The sequence below is a fragment of the Carya illinoinensis genome, chromosome 3 (genome assembly GCF_018687715.1).
Source record: "Carya illinoinensis cultivar Pawnee chromosome 3, C.illinoinensisPawnee_v1, whole genome shotgun sequence".
Taxonomy (NCBI): Eukaryota; Viridiplantae; Streptophyta; class Magnoliopsida; order Fagales; family Juglandaceae; genus Carya; species Carya illinoinensis.
In genome coordinates this window covers 38,127,754-38,154,784 of record NC_056754.1, presented here as the reverse complement: position 1 = coordinate 38,154,784, position 27,031 = coordinate 38,127,754, and the positions used below count along the sequence as shown (strand labels likewise).

At 36.4% G+C, this 27,031-nt stretch overlaps 1 protein-coding gene and 1 non-coding gene across 2 annotated transcripts; both read left to right on the top strand.

Moving 5' to 3' along the window:
• The first annotated feature begins 3,105 nt into the window (after positions 1–3,105).
• LOC122305926 lies at positions 3,106–3,214 on the top strand. Its single transcript, XR_006241357.1, has one exon. It is a non-coding gene; the product is annotated as a small nucleolar RNA R71 (small nucleolar RNA).
• A 9,841-nt stretch (positions 3,215–13,055) lies between these two features.
• LOC122304186 (glutamyl-tRNA(Gln) amidotransferase subunit A, chloroplastic/mitochondrial) lies at positions 13,056–23,248 on the top strand. Its single transcript, XM_043116294.1, has 10 exons — positions 13,056–13,618; positions 14,105–14,416; positions 14,831–15,010; positions 15,132–15,226; positions 19,892–19,967; positions 20,147–20,224; positions 20,603–20,696; positions 20,793–20,842; positions 21,928–22,041; positions 22,736–23,248. The coding sequence occupies exons 1-10, from the start codon at positions 13,100–13,102 to the stop codon at positions 22,829–22,831; spliced, it is 1,614 nt and encodes a 537-aa protein (XP_042972228.1). The 5' UTR covers positions 13,056–13,099; the 3' UTR covers positions 22,832–23,248.
• Positions 23,249–27,031: the final 3,783 nt, after the last annotated feature.

The following is a 27,031-nucleotide window of genomic DNA, read 5'->3' as shown; positions in this document are numbered from 1 at the left end:
GACTTTATTGACACGTTATGTAGGGCAAAAGAACATAAATATACAATATGTGGATAAAGGTAAAAATAACAAAGTGTTTTCAAGAATAATTGAACTTTCAACTCTCTTTGACATTTTCATTTCATTCCTCTTTCCAACTTTTTTTTCCTCAATAATACACTATATATTCTTCATGGTACACTTCTTTAATTTGACCATATATTTTTGGTTGTTTTTTTTTTTTTTCCTTTGCTTTTTGCTGATTTTTTTCATCCTTTTCTAAACTTTTCATTTTTTGTATTTGCAATCCCCACACTTTCACTATACTTTCACCATAGTGATGTAATTGAACAAGTCTATTCTTGAAACACTTTGGGCAAAAGGTTTAAGAAAGAAAGACTAATCAATAGGCTCAATAGGGTGACTAATAACAATGTATCAAGAAAAGAAAGTGGAGGTTCAAAGTAAACAAAAATGGTCTAATGTCATTTCTCAAAAACTAGCATAATTCTTCAACATCCATGACTTTTTGGGATTAAAATGTGGTATAAAAAATTGATTTCCATTTGGCCAAAAGAATAAATATTTAGAGTAGAAGAAAAATAACCCTCTGAAAAAAAAAAAAAAAGATTGGCTCAAAACTCACAGGGGTTAATGGTTTTCACATTGTTATCTCAAGATTTTATAACCACATTTATACATAAACAAGAGGTCATATATGTGCAGTTATGTGCTTGTGCAATAAAGTGAGCATGAAAACAATGAAACTATTTATATAGAAGTAGTATAATGAACTCCATATAAACTAGTGCCAAGAATTTTTTTAAGGACAAAAATAATGACGACACAAAATAAAGAAAATAAATATCACCAACAATTGATACTGACTTAAAATAGAACAACTCCTCCAACCTAAACCAAACATTGTCCTAAATGTGAAGATTATATGCTCCAATAGATGTCATCAATGTGCAAACCAAAATATAATAGGACATGAGAATTTAGAGCGATAGAGGTGGGTGAGGAGAGAATTACCTGATCAAGCTGATTATTGAAAATTTATATCCTACAAAATTTTAGCAAAAAAGAAAAGAGGAAAAACTAGCTACTAAAATAATGATCAATTGAAAATGAGAAGAGACAGAAAAATAAATGCATTTTTTTCAATTTCTTTTTTGTTTTCTTATCTACCACATTATAACAAAAATGCATATTAATCCTTATAAGCAGAATCCTCTTGTGGCAGTTTTTCAACTTCTAAGCTCTCAATTTTAAAAAATGGTTTCAAACTTTGACAATTAACTTTAAAAATATTACCATTTTTAGGATTTTCAATTTCAACTATCCCATTTGGATACACTATGTGCACTATGAATGCCCAGTCACTCTATATCATAGTTTTCCTAGGAAATGATGTAAACAAGAATTATAAAGAAGAACTTTTTGACCTAGTTCAAAATTGTTTCTCAATATATTTCGATCTTGAACTATTTTGATTCGTTCCTTATATCATTTGGCAATATCAAATTTCATCCAAAATGAGTATGACAGGCTTGTAGAAAGTTCTCACGACTTACTTGTATCAAAGTGTCCCAGTTAGTGTCCATTGGAAAATAGAATGAGTCAACTTTGACCAAGACATCCTCGACAAAAGCTCTAGGGATCTTAACAAGACTTATCAGCTAACTAAAGCGTCATGTAAGTGGGTTTTAGCTCCTCGAATCCTACCTGCAAATATACAGAATACGGTAGTAGGTTCACTCTCATCCCAAAATCTAATAGAGCTTTCTCAATGTAATGATTCCCAATCTTGCATGAAATTGTAGGAGATCCAAAGTCTTTGTATTTTACTGGACATTTACTCTGGATAATAGAACTAGCGTGTTTAGTCAAAAATGCCTTTTTTGGACCATTAGTTTTCCTTTTTACTGTAACAAGATCCTTCAAAAACTTTGCATACGTATGTACTCGCTAAATTGCATCAATGAATGGTATGTTAATTTGTATTGCTTAAACACTTTTAAAATATCATCAAATTTAGCATTTTTTTTTTTGGAGATTTTCCAACCTCTGAGGAAATGGGACTCTGGGAACAAATTCTTAATAAGCTCAGAAGGATTAGAATTATGAATTTTGAGAGACATTGAGTTGAAATTCTTTTTCTCTATGGACTACAACTTCTCAACTTCTAGTACTTTATCTTGATTGTCAACTTGTCTACACAACCTAAGAGTGGTAATGGATTGAACGCGTTCATGTCCCTGAGTAGAACTGGATAAATTATTGAGGGCATACTATCCTTTTGGATTGGGTATAGGTTGATTTGGAAATTTTCTTCTCTCCTTTTCACCAACATGGGTTGCTAACTGACCAACTTGACTCTTTAATTTTAAAATTCCTTGGGTATTCATCTAAATGGAATTTTTCATCTACTGAATGGTCTGATTAGGGGGTTGCATGAATACCTTAAGAAACTCCTCCAAGGATGATTGTTGTCGTGGTGGTGCGACAAATGGAGGAGTAGATTGAAGAACAAAAGGATAAATTGGGTTTGGTGTTTGAACTTGGCTTTGTTCCTGCATCTGAGGTCTACCTAAATTCATGAGAGATTGATTGTCTCCAAGAACAATTAGATGGCTCTGCCAATTAGGATTGAATGTTTTTGAAAAAGGACTAGCAAATGGCTTTCCAAAATTATTTTTTGCATTTGCTTACTCAATAAAGCACTTTGAGTAACTTTGAGTAGATTTGTGTGGAAGGACACATTTGTATCATATGCATGCGACTAGCACAGAGAGAACATATTTCATCTTGAACTTGATTGATGGAATTCATGATTCTACTTAAAGTCTAAGCTTTTACCTTATGAGTGAGATTGTCTAATCTGATTTTAAAATCATGATCTTCACTTATTTCATACAAACCTCATTTCTTAATTGTCTCGGATGATCTCTTTCTACAATTAGACAAATCTCATTGTTGAGAGTTTTCTAATAAATTTTCAAGAAATTTTTCATTTGTATGCCTCATCATCTATTAAACTCAAAAATCCACCATCATTCATCAACTCAATCATGTACCTAAGTTAAACCGTTATAAAAATATTGCACCAATCTCCATGTCTCAAAACCATGGTGGGGACGCCTCAAAATGAAGTACTTAAATCTTTCCCAATACTCATAAACTTTTTCATTATCTTCTTGACAAAAATCAGCAATCTCTCTTTTCAAAGCATTAGTTTTTAACATTGGAAAAAACTTAAAGAGAAATCTTGTGACAAGAATATCCTAAGAAGTGATAGATCTAGAATCTAGAGAGTTAAACCAAGCTTTTGCTTTATCCTTTAAAGAAAATGGAAATAAGCATAGGCGAATTAACTCATCAATGAAGTTTTGGAATATAAAGGTAGCATAAATTTCAAAAAAATCCTTTACAGCATGTAAGGATCTTCTCTCTCAAAACCATTACAAGTAGGATGTAGTTGAAATATTTGTGGCTTCAACACAAAGTATGCTTCAGTAGTTGTAGGCAACACTATACATGATAGAGGGTTGGTGGTCACGGGTGAAAATAGCTCTCTAAGAGTTTTTGCATCCTCAAAGTTTTCCCCATTATAGACAAAGAAAAAGAATCTAGACTAATAAGATAATGTGTATTTCACGTATCCACGTTTTCATGCACTTCACAATATTTAATTTTTTTTTTATAAATTTTTTTCTACTTTTTAATAAAAAGCCAATTACAACTAGTAGAAGAATAAATTTAATCAATATTCAATGTGTTTTCCTAACCAAGTCCCTCGCAACGGTGTCAAAAATTTATAAAATTTTAATTGTACTTGCAAATGCACAAACCATATCGAAGTATAGTTTAACAAGAACAAGGTTGAATCCACTAGGACAGGTTTGTAAAAATGTAGAAAACCAATCAAATGTAAACCAAATAAATTCTAATATAGTCTAGAAAGATGAGTTATAAAATAAAATAAGAAATTAAGAACTAAACAATCAATTAATCAAAATAAGAAATAATTAATTTAATAAACTAATCATAATTAAAAGAACTAAAATAAATCCTAAAGATTCAAATTAATCTAAACAAAGAATAAATTACTGGTAGAGAATGAACTAAGGTTTTTGAGATGGATAATTAATCTAAACAAAGAATAAATTACTGGTAGAGAATGAACTAAGGTTTTGGAATCCATCTCATTAATTCATAGTAATATATTTTTGATAATTTGGTCTTCCCGAACATCTACATGATAATCTAGAAATTAATCTTAGTATAATGGAAAATATCATGTTGAAACCTCTTTTGTTTTTAGAAAATATCTAAAATATGTTCTTCTTCGCTCAAATCACCACTTGTATCTGTCAAAGCAAATCACAAAAGATATAAGATTTTATTTTTAACAAAATTATGAATCAATCTCTCCACTGATTAATATTATTCTAAATTATAAGAAAAATATGATTAAACTTATATCAAAAACTTAGCTCTATCAATTGATATAAAGTAGAACAATGAATTGTTAAACGCATAAATAATTGGAACAAAAAATCAATATCATGAATAATACTACTAATCTTTAATGAAGTTTCATTATCAACTTTAGTTAAAAATTTAACTAGATATGTTTGTAAAAATAAAATGTAAAATTTGAAAGTAAATAAAAATCAAAGTAATATTTAAAAGAAATTGAGAAAAAATAGAAATTACAATACTCTCAAAACATTAGCATAATTACTAAATTGGAGGTAGAACTCCAGATTTTTACTTCTTCTCATTCAATCCCCTGCATTGCCGCATTGGAGGCATCTTGTATGTGTCTACTCTTTCTTTTCTTTCATTTTTTTATTGAACTTTTCTTCATGCTAGCTTTCAAGTTAGCCTTCCTTGTCCCGTGTTCACACCAGTTTGCTTATCTTCTTTCTTACGGCCAACCTCCTTTAAATAACAACCCTCGCCACATGCTTTTACTTCGCTTTGGTTTCAAAACATATCTTTCTTTACTATTTCTATTTTCAATTGAAGTCTATCTTCTGCACATCTCAACCTTGTATTAGTTTTACAATTCTTCCCCACTTCAAGTCCCGTTCAAGATAAAATTCCGAATGAAGTGAGAAATATAATATATCTCAAAATTTAAAAAAAAAAATATAATTATTAATACTATATAATTGTGATCATTTTTTATTTAAAATAGTAAAATTATGCATAGGCCAGCTATTATCAATGAAAAAAGCTCTGAACCAGTCAGGTGATCTTCTCCAATTTACACCAGCCAATAGAATTTCAATATTTATGAGATTTATATATCTTATGGTGTTCTACCTTATTGAATCAGCTCTATTCTTTTTCCTCTTCCATCTTCTCTCTTTTCATTTCACTTTCTTTCCTCAAAGTACTCTCTTCTTTCTAATCTCCCCCTTTTCCCTTTCTCTCTTCTCTCCCCTCTCCTCTTTCTCCTCTCCGTCTTGCTAGGAACCCATATTCAATCTGGAACCCACTGGATTTTAGCCATTACTTGAAGTTTTGTTTTTTTTTTTTTTTGTTTATTTTGCATATTAAGTATTTAAGGTTGTTGATCTAGTTTGCAATTTTTATATGTATGATGTGACGATCGTTCCATAGTTTTAAGAGTTGTAGCCATCTTTAGACTAAAAAACCGTGGTGCATACCTTTTTTCATGGATTTTGGAGACTAAAAAATGGTGGTGCATACCTCTGTTCGTGGATTTTGGAGACTAAAAAAATCATGGTTCATAGCTATGTTCTAGTTCCAAAATCCATTAAACAACTCAAAAAAATGTATTTTTGAATGAAATCTTATTGATATAGTTATCCATAGGAACCAATATTAAAGCTTGGATAATGAAAATGACGATTTTATTTTGAATATCACATTCTGTAAATTTGTTTTTAATACATTATATACTTCTCTATTTTTCATTAGTGTTATATGAATTAAAGAAACAACCTTGTTCTTTGAGCTTTCCTCCTTTGTAAAAATTTGAGCTATGTCTCAATAGAAATCTAAGCAAGATAACGGGTGAGAGAGAGAGAGAGAGAGAGAGAGAGAGAGAGCAATGTGTTCCGAGGGAGAAAGAGGGAAAGTGATAGGACAAAGATAATAAAATATTGTGATTACCTGCATGTGGTTTATTTTCTACTTTAATGCAATCTAATCGTGGCAATGTTTTTATTCATGGGTGTAAAAGAAAGTTTGCCACCCGACTGGCTATGAGCGTCTCTCATTATCAATATGAGATTTTCTCAGATAGTGATTCCTCTCCATGCTTATATACTTGTGATTTATTCTGAAGATGATTGCTCACCATGCATAAATATGTGCTCACAGATTTATTTATATGAAACAGTGCGTTCATATTTTTCACCATTGTCTCTTATTTAACCTACTTGGATTTCTTTGAAGTCTCACTATAGTTATCCTACCTGGGATTTTATTTACCAAAGCTGTAGACTTTGATACAGATGTAGCGAAGCAGAGTTCCCCTAGAAAGAAGGACTAATCCCACCCGAATTGTAGATACGAAGGCTTATCTCAAATATTAGTTATTTGTATTTGTTAAGATATATATTTTAGTTAGGCGACAAACCATATTTGGTTCATTATATTTAGATATAAATGATGAATTGATGATGGTGTATAATATTATTATTCAGGAAGAAGTGTTTTTTTTTTTTTTTTTTGACAAGAAATCTGAAATTTATTCCAATAACATTCAACACTACATCAAAGACTCAGACTAAATGGTTTGAGCAATACATTCAAGACCTTAATACCACCACATCACTAAGTCTTCAAGATGCCATGCATGTCTAGCCAACTTATGAGCTGCCTCATTAGCTGTTCTTCCAATGTGCTTGATCTCACACTTTAGGAAATACTTCATCAACCTCTTAATTTCATAGATCGTGTTGCCAAAAGGTGTCATTGTCTTTGTGTCACTCATAACTTCATTTACTAACAGCAACGAATCAGTCTCTATGAGCAGGTCTGGTATGCCCAATGGAATGCAAATCTGAAGGCCTCGCAGCACAACAATCAATTCAATCGCAATGGGATCATTAACCTCTCTTTCCTTTTTACTAGCTAAGAGAATAACCTCACCTCTTTCATTCCTTAAAATCACCCCCACTCTAGCACTGCATTGATATGCAAAAGTAGCTCCATCCACATTCAATTTTACAAAACCATTCTGAGGTAGCGTCCATCCACACTGCTATATACTCTGATCTGTCAAACTATTTACTGCTTGGTATGCCTCAGCCATTGACACAGCATATTCAATTGTCTGACCAAGATGGAGAGCTTGATTCTCATATATATTCTTATTCCTTCTATACCACAACCCCCAAGCAATTAAGAAAAACTTTTCTAGCTCACCTCTATTTCCCATCTATTGCACTCTGCTTACTATCTGCAAAAAGTCAGATTGTTGTTCCTCCACCCTCAAACCATGAAAGTACATCTTCCAACAATCTTTCATAGAAGGGCATGTAACCAAAGCATGATTAACATCCACCTCTGTCACATTACACCATTGACACAAGGCTTTGACAATGATTTTTCTATCTCTTAGGTTCTTCTTTCTTGGTAGTCCTTCTTTACAAGCCCTCTAGGCAAACACTCTAATTTTGTTAGGGATTTTCAGCATCCAAATATGTTTCCATATCTTCCTTTGTTCCTCAGCATTAGAGCATTCCCCCACTTGATTAGATTGTCTAGTAGACTTGAAGAATCTGTATGCACTTCTCACACTAAAGCGACCACTCTTCTCATGTTCTCAAGTAATGCAATTAGGTCTGCTCTCTGCACTTGGCACTATCTTCAAAATTTCTGTAGCTTCTGTAGGTGGGAATAGGGCTATTACTCTCCACATTCCAACTTTTCGTGTGAGTATCAATAAGGCTTGCCACTAGGTGCTCCCCTTGTACTATTTTTCTTTCAGGCAGAGATTGTACCAATTTGTGATTTGGCAACCAAAAATCAGTCCAAACATTGATTGACTGTCCATTCCCCACTCTCCATCGACACCCATTCAACAGCTTTTGTTTTACTTCCCATATCCCGCTCCAAACATGAGATGTTGCAGACCCTAACCTTGCCCCTTGAAAACTTGAAACTGGGAAATATTTTGCCTTAAATAACTTATGCAATAAACTACTTTCTTCTTTTAAAATTCTCCATCCTTGCTTTGCCAATAAGGCTTGATTGAATACATGCAAATCTTTAAACCCCATTCCCCCATTAGTTTTTGTTTCACACATCTTTCCCTAACTCACCCATCTAATTTTATTCTCTTCCTTCTTCAGCCCCCACCAAAACTTGGTCATCATATTCTCTAGTTCCTTGTAAAATAACAGGCAACTTAAAACAACTCATAGTATAGGTTGGAATTGATAAAGCAACAGCTTTTATCAATACCTCCCTACCACCATAAGATAGCAATTTTTCTTTCCAGCCCTTCAATTTTGTCCATACTCTATGCCTGATTTCAGAAAAAGCCTTCTTCTTCTCTCTTCCCACCAATGGAGGAAGGCCAAGACACTTCTCATATTGTTGATGCTACTGCACACCTCAGAAGTTCATAAGGTCTTCTCACAATTCACCTTCTGTCCAGAAGCATGCTTATAGATTTCCAACAAGTGTTGGATATTTAAGCTTGTTTGCAAAGTAGCCTTGCAAAATAGAACACTATCATCTGTAGATAGAAGATGGTTAATCTTGGGTGCTCTTTTACATATTTGTATGCCTTCCACTTGCTTATATACTGCTGCAAAAAAAAAAAAAAAAAAAGCCACAAGTCCCTCAGTGCATAATAGAAAGAGATAAGGGGATAATGGATCTCCTTGCCTCAAGCCATAAGTTGGATACACTGGTCCTTTTGGCTCCCCATTCACCAAAATAGAAAAAGATATAGTTTTGACATTGCATTATCAACATGATCCATCTTGCCTCAAAACCCATTATGATCATCACCTATTCAAGAAAACCTCACTCTATACGGTCATAAGCTTTACTCATGTCCAACTTCAAAGGCATAAATCATTTCCTCCCCCCCTCTCCTATGACTTATGAAGTGAACTAACAGATATGCCACCAGGACATTGTCTAATATGATCCTTCCTAGAACAAATGCAGCCTGTGAGGGTGAGATGACAGTTGGTAAAATGCATTTCAGCCTGTTGGCAAGTACCTTTAATACCAACTTATAAACTAAATTGCACAGACTTATGGGTCTGTAATCCGCAACACATTTAGGTTGTTTCTTCTTAGGAATTAGGGTTATGAAAGTCTGGTTGATGTCATTTGGGAATTGGCTAGTATTCAACACCTTTAGGATAGCTTCTAAAACATCCTTACCCACAACAGACCAATATTTCTGAAAGAAAATTGGTGACATACCATCAAGCCCTGGTGCCTTTGTAGGTTCATTTGCTTCAGAGCAATGCACACTTCATCTGTAGTGAAAGGCCTCAACAACCTCAACAGTCTTTCATTGATAACAGCATCAACCTTTCCTTCTAAGCCATCCAAAAAATCTAAATTTCCAGCTTGTTCAGAGGATTTAAATAGAGCATTGAAGTAATCAAGAATGACTCTGTCTCTTCCCTCTTTCTCCTGCCAATTACCATCTATATCCTTCACTCCTTTAATAAAATTCTTCTTCTTCCTTTGAGAAGCCTTGTAGTGAAAAAACCTTAAATTTGTATCACCCTCCTTCAACCACAAAGCCTTTGATCTTTGCCTCCACATTATCTCCTCTCTTTCCAACAACAATTTATTTACTTCTGCCCTTGCTACTTTTTGGTATTCCCATATGGTATGAGTTGGATCTAGATTTGTGAGAGCTTTAAGTTTAGCTCTAGCCTTCTCCAACTCCTTTCTCACATTGCCAAAACTTTTTTGGTTCCAAACAGTTAATTTCTCACTACAAGTCTGGATCTTCCTCATTACAGTATTCATTTCATATGGGCCTGATATCCCCTTCCATGCCTTTTCATCAATTACTGTCTGACAATCTTTAGAATCCACCCACATTGCTTTGAATCTAAACAATCTTTGGCATTTCCTATAATATTGCTCTGCATATAAGTTAAGAGTAATTGGTACATGGTCAGAATATGCAGTCAATCCATGCCTCACTTTTGCATGAACATAATGAGTGCACCAATTAGCATTTGCCAGGAACCTATCAAGCCTCTCAGTAATACACTGACATGCCTCTCTTCTGTTACACCATGTAAACTGATTACCACTATAATCAATGTCTTCAAAAGCACAATCATTAAGAACAACCTTGAAATCCCCCATTTGCCTTTCTGTTCTCTGAGCTCCTCCTCGTTTATCAGCATTACTCAAAATTTCATTAAAATCCCCAAACAAAAGCCAAGAATTATTTTGAGGAACCAACAAAGATCTTAACAAACTCCAAGTTTCATGTCTTCTAGCTGTTTCAGGTTGGCCATAAACTCCAGTAAGATACCAAGGTTCTGCATTGCTACCTTCTTCTTCTATGATGGCATGTATATGTGATCATGAATAACTCAAGAGAGAAATCTTAATAGAATTCTTCCAAAACAATGCAAGGCCTTCAATTCTCCCATCACTACTCACAACCAATCATCCACCAAAATTCATTCTATACTTCATTCTTTCCATTACACTTGCATGCAGTCTTGTTTTTTGAAGAAACAAGATAGTAGGATCTTCCCTTCTGACCAAGTCACGAAGGACTCGAATTCCACGTGGGTTTCCAAGCCCATGAGAATTCCAACTAACCAGAATCACTGATCCTAGCAGGTCTATTGAACAAGCTTTGCCAATCTTGAAAAGTGTAGCTCACCCTCACCCTCATCACCAACCTGCTTATCACATAGACAGGATGTAAGTTTTTATTTCCCCTTCCATCATTTTTTAGTCTGGTTATTAGTCTCATCTTTACTACTCTCCTCCAGTTGTCGTTTCCTTCCTGCATTGTCGAGACAAACTTCAACCAAAACTACCTGAATTTCATGCTCCGCTCTTCCAAGATCTAGTACTTCGTCTCAACATTAGGGTTTGGGCTAATTGAGGGGAGTAAAGCCTACCTAGCTGGGTTTGACCCATTATAACAGGCCCAACACATATGTGCTCCTCTTTACTTGGACTAAGGCTGACTTGTAATCTATCTGTTACCTCCTCCAGATCTGAACTTAGTGTTTGTTGCGTCCCTTATCATTCCCACCAATCCTATCCTCCTTATCCTGTAACGTATGCCTGTTATTCAATCCTTTTATTTGCGCATTTATCTCAGCCCTATCCAATCCCATAACTTCCACATTCTGTTCCATAACCATCCCAAAAACCTCGCCTGAAACCCCCCCTGTACTTCGCTTGTAGCTAATTTCGACATTGTGTTCCTTGCCAAAGAGAAACCAGCATTCTGATCACCATTTTTCTCATGCGCTTCACTAGAATCCTTCCTTTTTTGCATGTCTACCATAGAGTGAGCACTTACTTCCGAATTAAACATCTTATGTCATCCATCAAAAGCAGCCCGCAACTAGGAACCAAATTGCTACATTTCTTCAACACTATAAATCATACCAGGGCAATCCTTCCCATCATGCAATATCCTTCCACACTGAAAGCAGAAACTTGGCACTTTCTCATATTGGATTGGAATCCAAAACTTTTCCCCTTCTAGTGTTATAGTCATTCCTCTCGCCAGAGGTTTAAATAGATTGAGTATGATCTTCACTCTCAGAAATCGTCCTCATCCAATGTCATCTTCATCACCTTCCGCCATTACCACCTCTTCAAGTGACCGCCCCAACTGCTCACCACAAGCCTGATTCATACCAATCAATGGCATATTATGAAACTGGACCCAACTTGGTGGAACAAGCCCATCGAGTCCATTGATCACAAAAGACAGAGCTATCAAAGAGCCAAGGTCTTCCATCCTCCACACGGTTCCTATCAACATGAGTTGCAAACGTAATTATCAACATATTTAACCCAACTTCTTGGAATTTTGCAAGTTTGCTTAAACGCCATATCTTTGCCATTTTTGTTTCAACCACATTCTTTCCTATAAAACGATCCTTACATATTTTACCAAGCAAGCATTGTTCACCTTTCTTCTAAACTTCTTCAATAGATGAACACTCCAGTTCAATAGCCACGTCCTCTCCTCGTCCAGTTTCAGTTTGTCTCATATCTCATGCAAATTCTCCATCTTCGAAATCACACTTGTCTTCCGTTACCATCAAGAAGTAGACCCTAACACACTCACCACCTCTATTCTCCCTATAGAGAGAACAAAGAGGAGACTAAAATTCTTAATTCGGAAGTGCTAATGACATGAATATTACAATTACTAATATGTGAATTTATTATTGGTATAAACCTCTAGTATAATTAGTATTGGTCTATGACTAACCATTTACATATTCCGTTGCGACTTATTTCACTTATCGTGTACTTAATCAATGATTGCGCACCTAGACTCAAAAAGAACACTAGGGTGTTGCTCGCTGACATCCCTAGCACCAAAGATCCTTGTCAAACTCTTTACCAAGTGATAGGACGCCACATCTATCACTTGCTGTCCTGTACCCTCAATCCCAAATATTTTCCCATAACCCACAATGTCTTTATCATTGAAATTATACCAATGTCCCCCCGGGAAGGTTTTATGTTTTAAAAAGTTTTTGAAAGGTTATTGTTGAACAAGAAAATATATTTTTTAAGATATTTTTTTTAAGAGAAATGATATTTATAGTTATAAAATATGTAAGTATAATGTATTTTCTAAGCAAATATATAATCTATATAAAAAATTTAATTTTTTAAATTAAATTCCATTTTAAAAAAATGCATTATTTACGTAATTAATTAATTATATCTAATATTACTCTCATTATAAAGGTAATATTATTATCTTCTTGTGATTTTGAAAAAGTAGAAAATGTTTAATGGCTTATAAATAAAAGAAAAATTGTTTTCTAATAATTTATTATGACGTCAAGAGATGAACCACGGCCACCGCAAAGACCACACAAAACCATCTCGCTGTCTGCTCCTCCCCATCCTCTCAAAGAAAATGTTATCCACACTCCAATCTCCTCGCTCCCTCTCTCGCTTTTCTTCTCGCTACACACTATGCACCCTCACCGCCCAATCCCCTCCCTCCACCTCGCCACCACCGCCACCCCCACACTCTCAAATACTCTCCATCCGCCACTCCCTCCTCTCCCGCCGCCTCAGCGCAGCTCAGCTCGCCGAATCCTACCTCACCCGCCTTCGCCTCACCGAGCCCCATCTCAAATGTTTCCTCCACGTCTCCGAAGACGCCGTTTTGGAGCAGGCCCATCGCCTCGATCAGATGATCGCCAGCAGTGAGGAGATCGGGCCGCTCGCCGGAGTGCTCGTCGCCGTCAAGGACAACATCTGTACGGCGGACATGCCTTCCACTGGTGGCTCCCGCGTCCTCGAGGGCTATCTTCCTCCGTTCGATGCGACGGCGGTCCGGAGGATCAAGGACTTGGGGGGCATTGTGGTTGGAAAGACCAATTTGGACGAGTTTGGCATGGGGAGCACCACTGAAGCCTCTGCTTTTCAGGTTTTGCTGGTTTTTAAAATTTGCACTATTGCATATGGATACTGGTTTTTGCAATTCGCTTTGTTTTGAACTCTTAGAAAAAATGTCTCTTGTATATGTCCCGTCTACGGGGCTTTTCCCAATGTTATAAAATTTTGTTTACAGATAAAGAAAAAACATTCTTTCACATATTTTTTCTAAATAAAAAGGACTTCAACACAACGTTTTCACCAATATTTCATTTATATTTTGGAACACAAGTATAACATGCAAAATTGAAGAAATAAGAAAAGAAACGAAATTTATTGAGATCGAGGGAGTATAGAGTTTCGATTACTTTGGGTTGCGGAAATCTTGTCAGAATTTAATAATTAATAGATATTCTTTAATTTTATCTCTTCGTTGGTTCGCTGGATTGAACAATAGTTTTGCAAGTTGTTTGGGATATTTTTCCCAACTGGTAACCATGGTTGGTTTACTCAGGTGGTGCATGTATTCATTCGTTAGGTGACTGCAAATCCATGGGATATATCTCGGGTGCCGGGAGGATCATCGGGAGGCTCAGCTGCGGCTGTTTCTGCCAGACAGTGTGTAGTGTCACTGGGAAGTGATACAGGTGGAAGCGTGCGGCAGCCAGCTTCATTTTGTGGTGTTGTTGGATTAAAGCCAACATATGGACGCGTCTCAAGATATGGACTTATGGCATATGCATCATCCCTTGATGTGATTGGCTGCTTTGGATCATCAGTTGCTGATACTGGAATTCTTCTTCATGCGATTTCTGGCCATGATAGACTTGATGCCACGAGTAGTAATAGGGTAAGGGACTTGTGTATGTATACAGGTATTCTTGTATACTTTCTAGTGTTAGTGTTCAAATTAGGATCTAAACTTGTTAACAGTCGATATTTCACCAAACCAGTCATTTATGAAGAGTTTTATGAGGTAGTTAGTTGGGGTTTGAGTTTATGCATAGGTGTCATGTTTAGTAAGTACTTGTTGATCTAAATTAATTGATGTATATGAATCCGATATGACTATTCGGTGATGCATTTTGGTGCAAGTGTTTTGTATATCATGTAATATGTTTTCTTGTATACATACAGTGTACTTGGTTACTCCTATTGATATATATATATATATATATATAATATTTTTACTTATAAAAAAAAATATCATGTAATATTATTGCATTTTGTTTTGTTTTAATATTTAGTGTGTTTAACATTTCAGGAGGTTCCTGACTTCGCATCCCGATTTGATTCCATAGATTTATTGGAATCTAAACCATTGAAGGGACTGAGGGTTGGTCTGATCCGGGAAACTCTCGACGATGGTGTTGATAATGGGGTGGTTTCTGTCATACGTGGTGCTGCTTCACATCTCGAGGAGCTAGGATGCTCTGTGACAGAGGTCTACCTTTTATTATTTATATTCCTTTCAACATCTGTCTACTTTAACTTCTCTACTTCATTCTAGAGCTTAACTTTATTATTTAATGTGTTTTAGATGAACTTTAAATCTTAACTTGCAGATCTCATTACCATCATTCTCCCTTGGGTTACCTGCCTATTATATTCTTGCATCATCTGAATCATCTTCCAACTTATCACGTTATGATGGTGTCAGGTAATATGATGGTGCTTCTTATGGTATGAAACTAGAATCTTCCTCTCTTTCTCAAACTTTCAAACATACTGACACGTAGATGCACACAATTGCAAAAATGACTCACATATTAAATACATAAATACTAGAATATATATTTAGATAGGGAGGGAGAGAGGACAAGATCTGGAAAGTACGGCTTATGGGTATTAAAGATGTCTTTCATTCTATGGCCGTGTTAACGATATTAGTTGGAGATCTTGAATTTCTAATGTTGCGAGACACAGATCTTAAATTTTGATAGTTGGAACTTGGATCTTATAATGTCAAATAACTGAATTGGGTTGTTATCATTCTTTCCCTCATTTTTTTAATGTTTGATTTAGGGTCATAATTTATTATTTCTAGGGTTTTAGGCTTTTTTCCTATAAATAGAAAATTGTTTTGGCGTTGTAAGATAGCTATTCTTTTTACTCAATGAAAATGGCTTTTTACTTGTTTTTTCTTTTTAGAATTTTCGGGTTTCACTCATTGCAGCGTTTTGAAAAGGTTTCCCTTTAAGTATCATTGGCTTCAATGTAAAATCAAAGAACTTTTATTACCCATTTGCACTTTAAACTACACTACAAGTAGGATTATAAACGCATTCAGTTGTCTGTGAACATTTCAAGCTCAACATGTATAAAATCAACTTCAGTTTGATTCTTTCAAATTAATTAATCCATGCTAAAACAACAATTTAGGCTCATTTATTAGAAGGGCCTAACTCATATAAACTTTTCTTAACTCATTGAAGCTCATATAACTGAATATGTATGTAGATAAACTGATGAGATATAATATCAATGATTTATTTTGTGAAAAAAGTCATAGCTTATTAAAAATACAAGATTTGTCAAATTAACTTAAGTTTATATATATAGTATACTTTGCTAACTTAAATGTTAGAAGCTTTCTTTGATTGGTACTTAGTGTTATAATCTTACCATAATTAAGCAACTAAATTAGAATTATGAGATTTTAGTAATGGAAAAAACAAAAACGAACTGCTCGTGAATATATATATTGGCTTTGATAGGTAAAAGAGATTTTATTGATCCACATAAATAGGCAAAGCCTGAGTACACAGGGAGTATACAAGAAAGAGCCTGGTTACAAAACTAAGTGCTACTCATAGTAACATAAAAGTCATTAAGACTTGTTCCGTTTAGTACAATAGAAGATGCCCAAAGTAGTAAAGTATGAAAGAAAAAAGCCTTGAAACCCTCTGGAGAGCGTTCCTTGTTCTCAAAACATCGTCCATTTCTTTTGGTTCATGTGCACCACATTAAACATAGAGGTACCATTTTCCATACAGCTACAATCTGGCGATTGCCTCTTATCCCTCGCCAATAAGACAATAGATTGATCACTCTCCTAGGCAAAGCCCATGTGATACCAAGCCTCGAGTGAATTTCATCCCACAATACCTTAACTACTTCGTAGTGAAGAAGAAGATGGTCCACAGATTCACTATTGTGTTTGCACATGTAACACCAATCCATTATGTATAGTCCATGTTTTCTTAATTTGTCTATGGTCAGTATTTTACCATGAGAAGTCAGCGAGCCAAAGAAAGCAACCTTGAGAGGGGCATTGCTCCTCCAAATGCTCTTCCAAGGAAGAGCATTTGGGGAGTGAGTCGACAAGGACTTGTAGTATGAACGAATTGAAAATTTCTTGTTACCAGTGCCGGTCCAGCATAATCTGTCCTCCCTCCTGCCCTTTGTTTCAACGCATATAACACTCTATAGAATTCAGTGATGTCTCCCACCTCCCAATCCTGAACAGCTCTAGTGAACCTCGCAACCAATGAATGACATCCGTAGTACTGCACATATTATCAGCTACCAAGGAGCCCTGATCAGACGCAATCCTATAAAGAGGGGAAAGCATTTTTCAGGACGACATCCCCACACCAATTGTCATGCCAAAACCTGATTTGCGTGCCCCTTCCCACCACAAATCTGCAGTTATTGAGAAAATCATCCCAAACATTCCGGATAAGTTTCCAAACTCCCACTTCATAAGCCCCTCTTACTTCCTTAGTGCACCAACCTTCCCAGACATTCTCATATTTGACCTCTAAGATCTTCCTCCATAGAGCGTGTCCTTCAAGATGATAATGCCATAACCATTTTCCAAGGAGAGCCTTGTTGAAAGTTCTCAATTTTCTAAAGCCCAATCCTCCGCAAGACAAGGGGGTGCATACTTTATCCCATTTGATCAAATGGAATTTCTTTGCATCCAATAACCCTCCCTATAAGAAATCACGGAAAATCTTCTCCAGTCTATTTGCCACCCTTATAGGAATAGAGAATAAAGAAAGGAAGTATGTTGGGAGATTAGATAACTTACTCTTAATAAGTGTGATTCTCCCCCCCTTAGACAATTAAATTCTCTTCCACCCTGCCAATTTGCCTTCAATTTTCTCAATGATCCCTTCCCACACCATCTTGGATTTATGAGGGGTCCCCAAGGGGAATCCAAGATACTTCATAGGCAAGGATGAGATCTTGCAGTCCAAGATACTGCTTGTGAATATAAAATGTAGTTTACTTTGATAATTATATTTTCAAGTATAGCATTTTCTTCTCTATGGAGGATATCTATGAATTTATTTTTTATCAAAGCCTTTCACCATAATTGGAGGAACTTATACACCTTTGTGGTCTATAATTGATAGATTTCTTGTCTCACCAGAGTCGGAAGCCCATTTTCCATATACTAGTTAAAAGAAATTGCCGTATCTTTTGGATTGTGGAGGCATTCACAGTGGTAGGAGCTGCTTCAAGCTTAAGAATATGTGGTTAAGAGCTTGGCTTTGTTGACAAGGTTTACAATTTATTTTGGCTTGTCAATTTAAGGATTAGATACTAAAATAGTCCATTTGGCTTGCCTTTTGGAAAGATTGGTCCTTATAGTCTCATTTTGAATTGTTTATCCCTTGTGCTTTAAACTTTGGTCATTCTGATCCTTTTGTTAATATACTGTTAGAAATCTGTCAAATAAGTCACGTTAGCTTCATTAATGAAATGGCATTTGTAAAAACTAACCATTAAAAAAATCATTTTAAATTAAAATTTTAAATAAAAATTAAGAAGCCTTGGGCCAATTTGACTTAGGAACAATCTAGAGCCACCCAGGCAATGCTGGAGTGGGACCCATTCAACACCTGGGTGGCAAACCAGGTGACCTTGGTCCCAACCAACCTACAACTTGGGAGCCGCAGTCAATTTATTGAGAATAAATAAATCGTAGTTTGATCCTGGTTGTGACCTGGGATCAAACTATGATTTAAGTGGGAGGCGATGGTGGTGGGTTAATGTGCTATTCTCCCCGGAGGTTTAGGTTCCATAGGTGAGTCCTAAGGGCTCTGCAGTGGGGTGGTTCCCCAGTCATAAAAAAAATAAAAATAAAATTATTTGAGAATAATTCAAGATGAAAATCAAGTAGTCAAGTCAGTATATGAAATTTAAACTAACACTTTATCTAATTCTCTTGTGCTTCTAGATAAAATAATATATTCTCCTGTGATTTGGTTAGAATACACATATATGATATTTAATAGCCATTATAAAAACTAAAGCATATAGTTGAATCAAAATAAACCAAAAAAGTAATGACAAGAAAAGCTCAAGATTTGTAGGTATTGACATCTATGCTAACATAAGCGGTCAAATATCAAACCATATAGAAAGCCAACTTGGATTATTATATTGGGTTCAAAGGATATACATCACACAACAAGAAAAAAGGATATACATCCCATATGATAACGTATGGCACCATGCTAATTGAATGGTCCTCAATATCAGCTAAATACTTAAGAATATTTGGTTTTTTTATAGGATACTTGAATATTTTTTTACATCATTTTCTAGGTTTTGAAATGATATTTTATATATTTCTTAAAAAATTATGCAAGTGTGCTTTTAAGCTCACACAAAAACTGCCAAAAAGTGCACTTTTGATAAGTGGAGCGCTTTGGCCTCGGGGCTTTTTGTGTAAGCGCGCTTGTACCTGTGTTTTATTTCTATGAAGCATTTTATGAGTTGGAGATTAATTTGGATAAATTTCAGGTGGTTGTAGTGGGTCAAGTAACAAATGTGGATAGTTTAGCTGGTATTATGTCTTTATGATTTTCATATCTACCTATGAAGTATGTGGGCCTTCCTTTCAAGGAGACTTTCAGAACCAGAGGAATTTGGGATGGGATTAATAAAAAAGGCAAATGACAAACTGTGGTTTAGTTTAAATAATCTGGCCAAAAAGGGAAAGTTTTATATAGTTTCAAGATAAAGCATACAAAATCACAGATAAACTATAGGCCCGTGTGCATTATACCATCTCCATTGAGAACGGAGGAAAACTGTAAGGTCCCCAGGGAGATTCAAGCCACATTTGGGCCCATATTTCAAAAGAACTAGTTAATGGTACAATTGGAGCCCATTGGAACCATTATAAAGAGCAAGAACCTCTTCCTCACAATCAATATGTGATCCCATTTACCACCTATAATCCCTCAATATGGGGGGTATCACAAAAAGGAATTGTGAAATATCAACTACCAATTCCCTAAGCATGAGATTTTTACTTTAAGACAAGCAAGGGAGCTCTCATCTATGTTTTTATATTTATATCCAGGTATGGGGACCAAGTTGTGGCTGCTGAGTTAAACTCTCTTTATGGGGATTCTCGAGCTAAAGGATTTGGTCCTGAGGTACATGAGCTTTAGGTGTCTAGTCAAAAACTCTGTTGCCATAATTTTGGTTGATTTTTAAGGTATCCTAAACAGGCGCAAAAAACTAGTTGAACTAGTTATTATTTAGCCTTAACGGAAGTTCTAAACTAAAGTTTTACAAGCCAGTGGATTTGTATAACTCGGTGTTATATTTGCAGGTCAAAAGGAGAATTTTAACGGGTACATATGCCCTTTCGGCTGGTTATTATGATGCGTATTACAAGCGTGCCCAGCAGGTACTACTATAATTGCTTCAAGTGCTTTCATCTCTAGGGTGTTACTTGTTTCTCAACCTGGTTAAGTTAATTTGGTGGGCAGAAGTCACCCTATATTCAGAATGTCTCATGTACTCCAATTCCATTATATCATAGAAAAATTGCAAATGTGAACCTATGGATGTGGTACTGGGGATATCATATGCTTAACTAAAGATGATCTTGCCACTTTTTATTTGTAATGAATGTTATTCTATGTCTAAATTCTGGTATCCTTAACATGAAACATGCATAATTATTATCTTGTTCTTTGGTGGTTTCTCTTGAAGATTGTTATGCTTTGTTCATGACCCCTTGGAAAGCTTCATGGTGCTCAAGAAGATATTTATAATTGTTTAGGTGAGGACCATGATACGGAAAAGCTTCAAGGCTGCACTGGATGAAAATGACATCTTAATTTCACCTGCTGCTCCATCTGCTGCTTATAAGATTGGTATGCTGCTTCCATCTTTTGTTTTTGTTTGTTTGTTTTTTTATTTGTAGTAGTGTTGTTTACAGTGGGAAATCCAATTGCTTCTTATGTTTACAGGAGAGAAAAAGGATGACCCATTGGCAATGTATGCAGGCGACATCATGACTGTGAGCATTTTAACAATGCTTTATTTTCTGCAGTATTTAGTGTTATTTATTTGTTTTTTGTTTTCACCTGTCATTTCTCCATGTATTGAGATAAGTAGGGAGTGATAAAACTTTTCATTCAATTTCTTGCATAATGTTAGCGGGAGAAAGATTTATCAGAGGATTTAATTGCCAACAGTGACCTAATAATGGGGATGAGGTTGTGGATAAAGTAATTTTTTTTTAAGTTGCTTGTCCAGTGATTATAAAGTAAAGGAGAAAGCACTGTCAAATCAATGCTCTGACTCTGGGTGGGCCCAGATGGATCTGTAAGATACATGTGGCTGACATTAATAGTTAAGATCAGGATAGGATGAAAATGGTTGAGATGTTTGCCCATCATTCTTTCCCTCCTCAGATATAGAATCTCTGTAAGTACATGTGGTGGACATTCAGACCAGTAGGAGCCAGTGCTGCATCCTTTTTTTTGTTTTTTTTAATTATTATTATTATTATTATTAATTGGCATCAGGGGTCCAGGTTTTCACTGTTCATCTCAAACCTGTACCTTTTGATGAATGGACACCTTGCTGTTCCTAGTGCATTTGGAATTGGATGAAATACTTGATGTTTGATCTTGAATATTGCATTAATCTTCCTCTTTTAGGTCCTGAGACCGAACTCTTAAGAAATTTGATTTTCAAATTTTTGTAATAATATGCAACTTTATGTGTTTTGATTTGTGCTTCCAGATCATAAGTAAATAGGTTGCATGTGTGGGCTAGAAGGTCTGAAAGTTGGTAGTTGAAAGTTGAGCTTGAACTGTTTGGCATAACGTACAGGGGTGGGGGGTTTCGAGCCAGGTTTTCCAGTTGGAGAACTGGGGCATATATCATCAAGCCATTAAGCTCTTGGCACCATCAGTATATTGTACATATCAATTTTGTGGTAATTGTGGTGTTATTGTGGGCCCTATGTATTTTACCTCATTTAGGTCGACTTATATTACTGCTTGTATGGCATCTACAAGGACCATGACCAAACTCCCAACTGTAAGCTCTTTTCCATGTTTTAGATTTGCTCAGCTGACATTATCATCTATGCAGGTCAATGTTAACTTGGCAGGGCTACCTGCTTTGGTTTTGCCCTGTGGATTTGTTGAAGGTGGTGCTGCTGGCCTTCCTGTTGGTCTTCAGATGATTGGTGCGGGTTTTGATGAGGTATGAAAACTCATGATGCAATAGACATTAGAGTTACTGCATATCAAGACCACCTCCTTCATGTCCATTTCGTAGGAGAGACAGACAACTGACAGCCTACTAGAGTTTTTGAAAATTAATTTAGTAACTGAAAATTTAAAAATTGCATATAGATAAGATATGAACAAAAATAATAGAGTTTTTTAGAGAATAATAAACCGAGAACAGGGAATGCAATTATGGAGAAACATGAAGAAACACTTTGCTAAAACTTTGGTTCTACTTTGTTTTGTCGTGCAACCACCAGCCAAAATGACCGGTCCATCAGTAATTTGACCTTCTAAGTCAAGATGTTAGATTTCTGTCCTTTGTCAGGTGTGACCATTTTCTCCTTTAGTATTTATTGATAGCTGGATTATGGGTACCTGTTGTATTCTATCTATCGATCATGCAGCTGGGAATGTGTCACCTGAAGTTTATTCAAACGTTTGGATGCAGAAACACCCAGGGTCTCTTTTTCCTTATTTTGCTATACCGACCGACCCTATATAAAAGTGATTTGAGTCATTGAAAACCAGTTAGTTAATAATTTCAAGGTAGCTTATATCTTATACTTAAGAATTAATAATTCAGAGCTTATATCTCAGAGATGAACAAAGAATAACTCAGTGCAGCATCAAATGGCTGATGTTTTTTATTCTTGTAATGTTTGCAGGAAAATCTGCTCAAAGTGGGTCATATATTTGAGCAGACTCTCGAAAATTGCAGATTTGTCCCCCCACTGATAGAACATGACGACACTCCATGGTAGCTACCAAAATGATCTTTGATGAGGATGTAGAAACCTAAGCCAATTTGTAATGCCATTTCATCCATTTTTGAGTCGTCAAGTTGCGCAGGAAAGCATGCAGAGCCAGTGCACCTGCCATACCACTGATTTAGAATCAGCTTGATGTATAATGTGTAGGCATCGCCGTTAGTTTGGTATTTAATATTTATTGACTTTATCAAATAGGGTTAGAGGTTTTTTCCCCCTCCTTGAAAAGCCAAGTTAAGAAGCCATTTTTCCTTGATGTACGCTTAAGATGCAGTTGAAGAGATGATTTTATTTTATTTTTTAAATGGGGAATATGCAGAGCTAAATCTACTAGCCCTATTTTGATATGTTTGAACACAGAAGTGGTGGTGTATTGTTGTGGAATTTTCTGAGATTATTTTTAACTGACAATCAACTTGATGTGCTGCCTTGTTTGTCATTTTAGAATCACAGAAAGCTGAACAAAATAAAAGACTTGATGCAATTATTTTACAACCCATTTTTACATCTAACCATTATGATTGTTTTACGTCAGTGAAAATACACATTTTTATTTGAATTTGAAGAAAGAAAAATCCTAGCAAGTCATAAACAGAAGTATTCTTTAGAAGGAGATTCTTGTGGTTGGCATCATGAGGGGATGTGGTTTATGTTATCCAGCAGTTCAATGATGACTCCCATAAGTGGCACAGATGGCTCTACATCTCCTGTATATGACTCACTAGAAATATCAACAACCCCTTGCTGTATCATTTCTCCCTTCCTTACTAGTTTGGCTAATCATCATGTTGCTCATCAAACTGGTTTTTTGATTTTGGATTTTTATAGCCCTTGTTATAAAACTGCTTGACGAGATCCAACTACTAGTGGCAGAAGGGGTGGGAGCTCTCTATTACAAGCAAAATAAAAAACACAAAACTGGAACTAAATAAATTGTTTCTTTAAAGATGATTTAATGATTCATGATGTCCTTGAGTGATTTAATTATAGGAATATTGCAACACAGAGGATGCATTTCAGTAGATGAGATGGGCTTGCATTCACTTCTCTTTATTATTATTAAAATAACATTACAATTCTTACGAATCCTAATTATATTAGATTAACAGCTATTTTTCAGACTTAAATGCTCTAAAATAGATAACAAATGATTATATAAAAAATGTAATGACTCATTTTTACGTGTATTTTTACTGAATGAGTGTTTTTAATTTAATTAATATAGTAGTTCTTTTATTTTAAATTATTGTATTTTAATTGTTTTTATTTTATTTGATATGGTGTTTAATTTATTTTAGTCGTTTTATGTTTTTAAAATCGCTTTTGGCTGATCAATTTTTGGATTCCGGAATGAGGATTGGACCTCATTTTTTTTTTCCTCATCTTTTCTTTTCTTCTCTTTTTTCTTTTTCTCTTTTTCCTTTTTCTTTCTTTTTCTTTCTTTCTTCTTCTTTCTTTCTTCTTCCTCCTTCTCGTGCGCGTGCGAGCTATTTCTTCCCTTCCCGTCGCCGACCCGTTGACCCGCCCAGACCGCCACCGTCCAGCCAGTGTGGCCAACACCACCCCCACCAAAAAAATCCCCCTCCGGCCGGTGATCACTCCCACCAAAAATCTCCTCCATCCGAGCCGCCGTTAGCCCCCTACAGCCCTTTCTTTCTGCACGGCTTTTTGCCGATTCCGGCGCTGTCGCTCCACCTCTGGCTACCATCTCTTCATAACTTCTTCACATCCTAACCCATCCAATTTTGGCCCCGATCCATTTTCGGAGCAGCTCCCACGAGCTCAACTCCGATTTGGGTTTTTTTCGCTTCCACCGCAGTTTTCACCGCCACCCACGGTCAAAACTTACTTCCTTTAACTTCATAAACATCTCAAGGCCATTCCCTATCAATTTCGTGTCTTGGTTTATCCCGGTTCGAAAGTGGGTAATTTATTACCCACGGCCACAGTGTAAAATACACTGTTACGTTGCTTTTTCTCCATCGTTTGCAACGCCGCGAGCTTTCATAAAATACCTTATAGTGCTGTAAGTATTTTTCAAACTCTACTTTTAGATTTAAATATATTTTGCTCTTACAATAATTATTTGACTGTTGGTTGATTTTGGACTGAGTCTGAGGAGTTCAAGGGTCGGATGGATTGAGGACGGAGTTGCTTGGTTTGTTGATTTGTGGTTGGTTGGTTGTTTTGTGCCTTGAGATTGCATTTACATGATGCATGCACGTGCATTTTATTTATTTGAGAAAATCCAGTTTTTATGTGTAAATGGATTTACGGGTGTGTGTGTCTCACGACCCCAAGCCAGGATGTGTTATTATTTCGATGGAGCTCCTTTGGTTACTCGGAAGTGGATAATACTGAGTGACATCCCCTGAGTTGTCACTGGGCGACGATCGGATCGCACGATATGGTAACGTTGTCGTGTCGACTCCGTGGTCCCTAGAGTGGCGGGGACTAGAGGATGGCCTGGTCCAGGGACGCGCTGGGCATGAGTACTGGGCATCGCTCGTTTAGGTGTCACACGCGTAGTCGTTACCTGCGGTGTGGCACAGAGCCAGAGTGTGCGGATGATCCCTAGGGGAGATCATGGTGCATGCAATAATTGGATTGGTTTTATGGTTTTCAGATACAGGCCATTTTCTGGAAAAATGGCGAGAAAGTGTTGAGGCTTTGTGATCCATTTTCTGGGAAAATGGTGGTTTCTTGCTTTGGGCCATTATCGGGGATAATGGCGAGGTTTTGTTTAAAATATATGTTTTGGGCCAAATGGATTTTTGGCGTGCGTGGAAAATATGGTTTTACGGGTCATGTGCATTTGCATTCTTTCATGCATATTGTTTGAGTTTTAATATGCTTTTATTTAGTGGTGTTTGGATCTGACTTACTTGCAGCACCATTTTGGTACCGTAGAATTTTGATGCAGAGTTCGAGGAGGAGGAGGAGGTTGAGCCCGGGGATGCGGCTCTGCCGGAGTACTGAGTTGGAGTTATGCTTTGTAGTTGGTTTTAAAACAATATCTGTGGTTTGTAATATTTTATTATGTCTATTTTGAACGGATTTGTATTAAATAAGGAAAAATCCTGGTACCTAGTTTATGACTTTGCTATCCGCTGCGTGTTTCTTCGTGCACATTTATCGCTTATACACACACTTGGCACTTGGCGATAGAGTGGTGACCCGTGATGTCACCATCCGGACATCTCGATTTTCCCGTGTCCGTACATATGGACTTGGGGGCGTCACAGGTGGTATCAGAGCGGTTTGGCTCTGAGTAAAACCACATGTCCCATAGGTAGTACCAGAATGTTTTTAAAGTTGTGTATTGAAATTTATTTTAAGTAAAGTTGCTATTTGATTTGTTTTATTTGATTTAACTTGTTTGTATTTATCTAGTTATATTATTGCATGCTGGTTTCTTTTTGTTTCTTGTTATGTGGTTTGGTTTTGGTTTTTGGTTTTATGTTGTTGGTTTTATTTGTTTTTCTTAAAGGGGTCAAAGGTTGTGTTGTAGCAGGAAGATGGTGAGGCCAAGGAAGTCTACTCAAGAGCCTCAGGACGATACATCGAAAGATGATTCCATAGCCCAAGCAATACGGCAAATGACTGAGTTCATGCAACAGAATTTTAGGCCCCAACAAGGAGGTCCTTGGCCACAACAAGGAGGGCCTTGTCCACAACAAGGAGGGCCTAGTGGCATGGTGCAAGCTGGATGCACCTATGAGCGCTTTCTAGCGCATAGAACTCCACCCTTCATGGGAGAAGAGGATCCACTATGGGCTAAAAAGTGGGTCAGAGATTTAGAAAGAACCTTTGAAGTATGTGATTGCACTGAGGCGCAACAAGTACTCTATGCCAGCTATCTGTTGCAAGGCATCGCTTCTGAGTGGTGGGACACAAAGAGAGTGATGCTGGAGTCAAAATTGGGATCTTTTGCTACTGTGACCTGGCGGCGCTTTAAGAAAGAATTTAATGATCGTTTCTTTCCCGCTTCTGTAAGGCGGCAAAAAGCAAGAGAATTCTCAAGCTTGGTCCAAGGGAGCATGACTGTCGAACAGTACGCCAGAAGATTTATAGAGCTTGGGTGATTTGCTCCCCACCTCATCGCCTCGGAGGAGATGCAATAAGAGCATTTCCAGGAGGGTCTGCGTCCTAATATACGCAGAATGGTGGCTTTTTACTGGATTTCCACTTTTC